At 44.1% G+C, this 9,302-nt stretch overlaps 1 protein-coding gene across 1 annotated transcript in view; it reads right to left on the bottom strand.

Moving 5' to 3' along the window:
* Positions 1-470: 470 nt before the first annotated feature.
* nvl (nuclear VCP like) overlaps positions 471-9,302 on the bottom strand; it is a 70,139-nt gene continuing 61,307 nt past the window's right edge. The window contains exons 20-23 of the mRNA XM_043675565.1: positions 8,768-8,844; positions 5,186-5,274; positions 4,883-4,962; positions 471-1,402 (exon numbers count right to left, since the gene is read on the bottom strand). Coding sequence (XP_043531500.1) covers positions 1,352-1,402; positions 4,883-4,962; positions 5,186-5,274; positions 8,768-8,844 — 297 coding nt within the window. The 3' untranslated portion in view covers positions 471-1,351. The remainder of the gene's footprint in view (positions 1,403-4,882; positions 4,963-5,185; positions 5,275-8,767; positions 8,845-9,302) is intronic.

Below are 9,302 nucleotides of genomic sequence, written 5' to 3'. Positions count from 1 at the left end.
CAATGAAACCTTGTTAACAGAAAACACTGACCAGGTTTCTCTACTTAAAAAAGTATTATTAATTACAAAGAAATACATTCTAACCACAGACAAACAAAACTAGGAATTATCAACCCCCATAAATAACAAGACAGACACAAAGATAGATGGATGCGTTTTGCTCGAGAGAAAAAAATACCTGAGAAACAGTAACACCAGTCCAACTGGATTCAATGAGGGCCCCTTTTGCTTTTCCAGGGAATCCTCACTCTCTCTCATAAACTGGGGGTTATTAAAGGTTCATTTGCTATCGTATAACAGGGCACCCACTCGGTAGGTGGGTTCTGCTGAAGCCACAGCTAAATTATAAGAGACTGGATGGTTAATAAAGGGAACTGTAAATAGGATAACTGTAAATTCGATTAATCCAATCTGTTCTTTGCAATGTTAAGACATGCAATGTATATATCTATGAACGACATGACAAATTATACAAATACCAAAGATTTATTTCTATGAATAAAGTATATTTTGAAATAAAAAAAAGCAAATGCAGATCATGTCTCCTGTTGCTCTGCCTGCTCAAGAACTCCTGTGTGTTCTGGGTCCGTTTTACAGGTTAGTTGATGGAAATCTGGTACAATGGCTCATGCAAAGGCCTTCCCAGTGACACTGGGAAATTGTTACAGTTTCCTCGAATGTTCCTGTACAATGTGATATTTTGTGTCCAGCAGAGGAGGAGCTGGTGCTTTCCAGACATGAGGAGCTTGTCACAGTGTCCTTTCCTGTTGCTGTAGAGTCAATGACCATTTCCAGCTAAAGTGGTGGGAAATGTGTGGCAAGGTTAAGAGGTGACAGGTAGCTGCAGATCACCATCTCACACATTTCACTTCAAAGATGTCAGTGTTCCAGCATTCTCAACAAACCACTTCCTTTCCAAATGTAAGACAAACAGACTGCCCTTTTTAATACACCAGCTGCTTTATTTTTTCACAAGCCTGTGTCTTAGAATAAAATACAAAGCAGCCATCAGTCAGCAAGAGGGAATATTACCAAGACAGACTGTAACCTAAGGGGAAATCCCACAAAAGGGTTCATTACCCCAGGGAAGAAGTTTCTTGGAGGCATTACAATTTGAAACACTATCATAGCCATGTTCGCCTCCTCAAAGTGACTGCCCAAGACTGATCCTGGTGACAGGAATTAAGTCAGGGAAGCTAAGTACTTCTAATAATACCCATGTACTCAGGAAGTGCAGCCCACTCAGTGAGATGTGCATGAAGTCATTCAAGTTCCTGTAAATGTTACAGCAAAATCCTGTGCAGAAAGACTCCAAACAAAAGCCAAGGGAAAGCAACAAGAACCACGTCCATCACAAAGACTGGCTGAGAGACTGTCGCAGCATTTCATACATCAACTGGTCCTGGAAAGGAGATCAGAAGAGAATGAGACAGTGGGTGAGGAAAGGCCAGAGAAGCCAGAAAAGAATGTGACATGAAAGGAGGCAAGGAAGCAACAACAGGAGGAGGTGGAGGCAGGTTGGAGACAGAGGTGGAGAGGAATTGACAAAACGAACATAAGTGTATTAACATCCAGCATTGACTGACTTAACTGAGAATCTATGATTAATAAACACACATGACTGCAAGAACTTGCTTTTCCAATAATGACCCAGTTCCCTTTGAAAGACAGGGCAAAAGTGAGGACTGCAGATGCTGGAAACCAGAGTCTAGATTAGAATGGTGCTGGAAAAGCACAGCAGGTCAGGCAGCATCCAAGGAGCAAGAAAATCAACGTTTTGGGCAAAAGCCCTTCATCAGGAATACAGCTCTATTCCTGATGAAGGGCTTTTGCCCGAAATGTCGATTTTCCGGCTCCTCGGATGCTGCCTGACCTGCTGTGCTTTTCCAGCCCCACTCTGATCTAAACTCCCTTTGAAAGACATCCTGGAGCATACCTCCAGCATACTGTTACACAATGCATTCCAGATCCAAACTCCTCACTGTCTTAATGTTGAAAACACATTGTGCTGAAGCTTTTTATCTCAAACTCAAAGACAAACTGAACAGATATCTCCGTTCACTAGAACAAGGGCAGTAAGAATAGGGAGGCCATTCAGGTCCATTTCATCATTCAATCCGATCCTGGCTGATCTTCTACTTCAGAGCCATTTTTCGGCAGCACTGACTCATAACCCCGGTTCCTCTTAATCTATAGAAACCTATCGGTCTCAAACTTGAATGTACATAATGGCTGAGCCTCCAAATCCTCTGGAACAGAGAATTTCAAAGATTCAGCAACTTCGGAGTGAAGCAATTCCACCACATCGTAGACTGACATGGCCTACCCTGATCCAGAGATTCTTCCTCCTGGCTCTAGTTTTAGGGGATCTGTGCACAAACACAGGTACCGCAGGTAATCAGGAACGTTCATGGAATGTTGGCCCTTACCTCAATGGGTTGGAGTATAAGAGTAGGGATGTCTTACTGCAACTGTAGAAGGTGCTGGGGAGACCACATCTGGAGCACTGCCTTATTTAAGCAAAGATACCATCTCATTGGAAGAAGCTCAGAGAAGGTTCACTCAGATAAAATAGGAGATTAATTTAAAAGCAAAGGTGAAAAATGTTGGGACTCTACTCCCTGGAGTTTAGAAGAACGAGAGATGATCTCATTGAAACATAATCAGATTCTAAGGAGTCTGACCGGGTCAATACTGAGAGGATGTTTCCCCTCATGAGGGGGGTCTAGGACCAAGGGGCACAGTCTCAGAATAAAGGGACACCAATTTAAGACTGAAATTAGGAGGGATTTCTTCTCTCAGAGGATTGAGAGTCTTTGCTCCCACAGTTCTCTATGACAAGGAGTTCCTTGGGTATAATTAAGGCTGAGGCAGATAGATAGATTCTTGATTATGAAGAGAATCAAGGCTTATGGAGAAAATGCAGAAAAGTGGATGCGAAGAACATCAGATCAGCCATGAGCCTATTGCATGGCAGAGCAAGCTCAAGGGGCCAAATGGCCTCCTCCTGTTCCTACTACTTATAGTCTTACAGTCGGGCAGGATGGAGGAAGAGCGAGAGGAATTGAGCGGGGCTGGCTGGAGGAATGGGGGTCGGAGGGGGAAACGGAGGGGTACAGTGTATTTTGGGGATGGGGGAATGGGTTGAGGCAACTGTGGAGTGGGATTGATTAGCTGTGCGCACTATTGTTGGGAATATACGTCCACATTTAAAGGCAATGAAAGAATCCGGAAGAAACTGAATTACTTGGACATTTTCTGGTTGGTAAAAGAATCATAGAACTGCTTGGAGTGATGTTAAATAGTACATAGCTGTAACCCATTTGACAATAACTAAAGCCGTCTGCTTTGGACTTTGGAGAAACAGATTGGGTAAATTTTCAAGGACATAAATAAGAGAGAGGGTTTGTTGCTGTAATTAGTAGAGAAAATTAAATCTGGCTTTGAGAAGACAAGAGAGTGTATGCTAATGGTTGCCTAGCAACCCTCTGCAATCTTAAAATGCTGTTTTGCAGAGCCAGAAGGCAGAGTTAGAGAAATATCCCAGAGGTTCTCTGAAATTGTCCCTGGAAATCTGGCAGAGGGTCTATGTTATAGTATTTAGACCAGAGGAGGAGAAGCAAGCCAGTTAGCACACTGAGTCCACTTCACCATTCAATGCAAGTTTGGCTGCTCTGATCATCTTCAGCTCTACTTTCTTACCTTTCCTCCATAACCTTTGATTCCCTGTACTGATCGAAAACCAGTCTATCTCAGCCTCGAGTGTAGTCAACAGCTCTACAGCTTTCTGAGGTAGAAAAATTCTACAAATTCACTACCCTCCGAGAGAAGAAATTCTTTCTAACTAAACAACCCTTTATACTGAGATGATGCCCTCTAGTGCGAGACTCTCTCTTTGGGCGAAGCAACCTCTCCATATCTGTCCCGTAAAATTCTTCAAGAACTTTCCATTCCTGATTAAGGAGAATGTTGCACTGAGAGGGAACATCTTGGAGAGCTCTTCCAGCGAGGCCTTATGGGTACAGCTCAGGATTAAGTAAAGTGCAATCTCTATGATGGGGTTATACCATAGGTCTCCCAACAGCTAGCAGGAGATTGAGGGACAGATACACAGGCAGATCATGCAAAGGTGTAAAACTAACTCCGTTGTTGTAGTAGGTGATTTTAACTCCTCCATTATTGCCCTGTATAGTTTTAGCAAAACCTCCCTATTTTTATAATCAATTCCCTTTGAAATAAAAGGTCAACAATCCGTTTGGCTGCCTTATCCTTTGCTGAAATTATCCATCAGCTTTTAGTGATGTCTCTCCACCTGCTGAAGCCTGACGTAGAAGACTGTGAACAATTCTCAACAACTAGGAACCAAGTTGATTGGAGTCAGAACTGGACGGAGACCATCAATCTGTGTAACTCGGCCAGGTGAAAGGAAATTTCAGCCAATATGAGAAATGAACATATTTCACCCTTTGGTTCCAGACAACTGATCCATATCAGTTTTCCTCCTGTTTAAAAAAAAATCCCACAATCTCTGCAGAGAACTTGTTTTTGTCGTGAGAGTCTATGTTTGGGATAAAGGGAATATAGTTTCAATTCGAGATTATGGTGGAGGTATAGACTAGAGTTTGCCATTTTCTTTAAGAATAAATCTTGACCCTAATAAACAGAATCCTTTAAGTTCTTATCGGAGCTTGGTGGGTGTTTCTTTTATTCTGGTTAGCAGGCGAAGTGTGGGATTGGTCATTTGGTGTTTGAATCAACCAATTTACCTGGATGGGCTGGACTGTGCAGTATTGAGATTTAATTATCATGTAATCCTGCAGTCACAGTCAGAACAGTAGTGTGTACACTCTGAATACCGCTGCTTATTACTCTATGATCTCACCTTTTTACTCACGGAAGGCTTCACTTTCTCAAAGGCTGCTTCGAAATGATGTCGTGCCACCCGTATTCCTGAGCTGGGAGCTGAAAGGTTATAATAAATATAAAGATAAATAGGAAGAAATGGACCGGAAACTCTGGGCAGCAGGAGCTGGGATTCAGAGACTTGGGTAGAGGTGGGAACTCTGTAAAGTGTGGGGGGGGAGGAAAGCGGCGACAGAGGCTCATGGACTTGGGGTGGGAGATCCAATCACTGAAGGGGAAGACTGCAGAGACAGGCTACCTCACATTGGGTTAATACTCTTACCTGGGGCTTGTTCGGAGGGCTGGCCAGACAGATGCTGTCTCAGGGCATTAATGGAAGCTTCACGTACCAGTGCGGACAGGTCTGCACCCCTACAGAGAACAAAATTGCAAATCAGCACCTTCACTCTCAACTGTGGGGAACAGCAAACTGCACAGAACAGTTCTCAAAACGCTATGATGAGATTTGCAGGAATTAAGGAAGAGTGTGTCCCAGGAATGACAGTACAAACAGTATATTGTGTACGGAGCATTACACAGAAACATAGAAAACAGGAGGAAAGGTCATTCGGCCCTTCAAGCCTGCTCCACCATTCAATATGATCATCGTGGCTGATCATCCACCTTAGTATCATGTTCCTGCTTTTCAACCCCCACACTCTGATCCCTTTAGCGCCAAGTGCTGTTCTCCTCCTGCTGAACTAGTCTAAACTCCCTACAATATCATCAGCAAATCTTCCCACAAAGATACTGGTCCCATTCTGATTCAGGTGCAGACCATCCTGCTTGTAGAGATCCCACCTTCCCCAGACACAGTCCCAGAGATCCAGGAATCTAAACCCCTCCCTCCTGCACCAACTCCAAGTCACCAATTCATCTGTCCTACTCTCCTATTTCTCTACTCACTAGCATGAGGCACAAGGAGTAATCCAGAGGTTATAACTTTGAGGACCAGCTATAGCATAGATCCATGATCTCTTGATGCAAGACCTCATTCCATCTATGAGGAGAAAGTGAGGACTGCAGATGCTGGAGATCAGAGCTGAAAATGTGTTGCTGGAAAAGCGCAGCAGGTCAGGCAGCATCCAGGGAACAGGAGAATCGATGTTTCGGGCATAAGCCCTCATTCCTGAAGAAGGGCTTATGCCCGAAACGTCGATTCTCCTGTTCCCTGGATGCTGCCTGACCTGCTGCGCTTTTCCAGCAACATATTTTCAGCTCATTCTATCTATATTGTGGCACCCTTCTGTACCATGTGTCTGACTAGTTACCCTCTCCTTTCAGGGTGCCCTGCAGCTGCTCAGTGATATCCCTGACTTTGGAACTGCGGAGGCTTCACAACATCTTGGAGTTGCAGAAACATCTCTCTGTTCCCCATTTAACAAATCCCCTAAGAGTACTGCTCTTGCTTTCTTCTTCCCCACCTCCTGTACACTCAGACTGCTAGTGATGCCAGAAGCTTGGCTCTGTCTGCATTCCCTTGAGGAACCAGTACCCTCATCAGCTTCCAAAGGGAAAAGCAATTTGTGAACAGGACCCAGGTGTCCCCTACACCACCTGCTGGTTTCTTCTTGACCGCCTGGTGGTCACCCATTCCCTTTGTTCCTGCAGTGCCTTGCTACCCATGTAACTCTCAGCCTCATGGATGTGCTATGGTTATCTCCAGCCACCACTCAAGTAAGGTGTGTGATTTCCCAAATATGACAGGACACACAAGTTCCACTGGCTAACTTCACCTGCCATGACTTAAAATGTAAAATTTACATAGTCCCTTTACCTTTTGTCCATTATCACCTGTTTCTAATTCTGACTGTTAATTATCTCTAGTGCATCTCCTTTTCAGTTAATTTTCAGTAAATAATTTTTTTTTAAAGTAAATACTATTTAGGTAATTAACCTCTAAAGATAGGCCCTTACAAGTTCAGTCAGTCAACTCACTGCTTTCTTACGACATCACTGATTTTTCATTTCTCCTATTTATCTTTAATCTGAAAGTATTTTACTACAGATAATCAAAATAGCAACGATGCTAACTAAATAACTTACTGTTTTCCCATAATGTCACTCCTGTTTTGTGCTGGCCCTCTCTTTAGCTGTTTAAAACGACCTTACATACGATCAACCAAAAAAAAAGGAAAAAGCACCTCATCCCCTCTGCACCAAACTCCCAGAATTACACACTTGCTTTGGCTGTGCTCCTCTCTCCAACCGCTCATTTGAAGTTTATCTCGATGAAGAATTCTACGTTATTACAGTCGTTCATCCAAAAGGGATTTCACACAACAAGACTGCCAGTTTATTGCTTACAGATTTCTTTGTTCGACATGACTTTGGAGAAACAGCTAAGCAAAACTATCAAGCAGATAAAAGATAGCCTCTACTGTCTTAATCATAGAAGAAAAAGTGAACTCTGTTGGTTGGATAGCTGCTCTGTGTTGCAGCTCGATGTCAATGGTGTAAGTTTAACTCTCATATCAGTTGAGGTCAATTTGGAAGTCCAACCTCGTCCCTTGTCTGGGACACGGTGAGCCCCAGGTTAGACCATCACCGTTCCCCTCCCTCCTCCCTCCCTCCCTCCCCCTGCTCACCCTGACAAGGCAGCCCTCTGGTCCTCACACGACAGGAATTACTTTTACAACTGTCAGCAATTCAACAACATCGACAGGAAAGAGTGGACGTTAGGTCACATTCTATCATTTGCTTCCAGACCTTTGGACACAGGAATTGTTTCATCCCTTTACAAAGAAAAACACTACCACCTCAGCACAAATTGTATTTGTGCACACGTGTGCCTGTGGGTTGGAATGGAAAGTTTTAATATTCCATCATTATTTAGATCATAATTACAGTTTATTATTTATTTTAAGAATAAGTTTTTTTCTCCCTTTAAACAACTGATTTTGTTTTTAATTAAAGAAGTCTGGCAGACATTTCTTGTCCAACAAGGTGAGGAATTAAACACTAACAACACTCAGTAGCAGCAGTGAATGCTATCTAAAACATGCATGACAGAAATTCAGCAATCTGCTCAGACTGCATCATCCTAACCCGCAAAGGAGAAAGTGAGGACTGCAGATGCTGGAGATCAGAGCTAAAAATGTGTTGCTGGAAAAGTGCAGCAGGTCAGGCAGCATCCAAGGAACATGAGAGACGTCCTATCGCATTTCCAACACCCCTCCCCCCTACCTTTTATCTTAGCCTGCTGGACACACTTTCCTCATTCCTGAAAAAGGGCTTATGCCCGAAACGTCGATTCTCCTGTTCCCTGGATGCTGCCTGACCTGCTGCGCTTTTCCAGCAACACATTTTCAGCAGCATCCTAACCCGCAACCCTTACACGGAGAAGGAAAAGAACAACAGATAATGAGAACACCCCTAAGGTGAGCTCCCCTGCACTGTTGACATTGCAAGTTCCCCACCAAGCCACTCACCATCTTGACTTGGAAATATATCACTCTCTTTCACTGTCACTATGTCAAAAACCTGGCACTCCCTCCCATATGCCACCGACACCTAATGGACTGCACCACCACCTTTGAGACAATTAGGGACTAGCATTAAATGCCGGCCCAGCAAGCGAGACACACACTCACGAGTGAACTAAAATAGAGTTTGGGTTTTCTGTGATAACCGCTGCAGGCTCCCTTTATCCACAGATCACATCAATCCTTCATAAAGTAGTTGTACATGACCTCCCTTATACAAAAACACTCCTCCCAAAGCCATGAGAATTTCAAAAACCCAGACAAGGAATGGAGAGAGGTACCATTGATTTAAATGCACAATTCTAAACGGGCAGGGACAGAGGGACCTGGGGCTGCTTGAGAATTGATCAGTGAATTGTGGTGAAACACAATAAACTCACGAGAAGCTGTCACAGCGCTGGTCACTGGCAATCACAGACAGATCAACATCAGAGTTCAATAGGGGATGGGTCCCAAACTGGAACAGAAAACAAATCAACAATAAATACCTCAACAGCCCTCCTACACTATGTATACCTCCTCAATAGCACCACACACCCCTCACCGTCACCATGTATACCTCAATAGCACCACACATCCCTCACCGTCACCATGTATACCTCAATAGCACTGCACACCCCCTACCACCATGTATACATCCTTAATAGCACCGCACACACCCCCACCACCATGTATACCTCCTCAATAGCACCGCACACCCCTCACCGTCACCATGTATACCTCAAAGCACCGCACACACCCCCACCACCATGTATACCTCCTCAATAGCACCGCACACCCTGTATACCTCCACAATAGCACCGCACACCCCTCACCGTCACCATGTATACCTCAAAGCACCGCACACACCCCCACCACCATGTATACCTCCTCAATAGCACCGCACACCCCTCACCGTCACCATGTATACCTCAA

The sequence above is a fragment of the Chiloscyllium plagiosum genome, chromosome 3 (assembly GCF_004010195.1).
Source record: "Chiloscyllium plagiosum isolate BGI_BamShark_2017 chromosome 3, ASM401019v2, whole genome shotgun sequence".
In the NCBI taxonomy this organism is placed as follows: domain Eukaryota; kingdom Metazoa; phylum Chordata; class Chondrichthyes; order Orectolobiformes; family Hemiscylliidae; genus Chiloscyllium; species Chiloscyllium plagiosum.
This window is presented reverse-complemented; position numbering and strand designations above follow the sequence as displayed.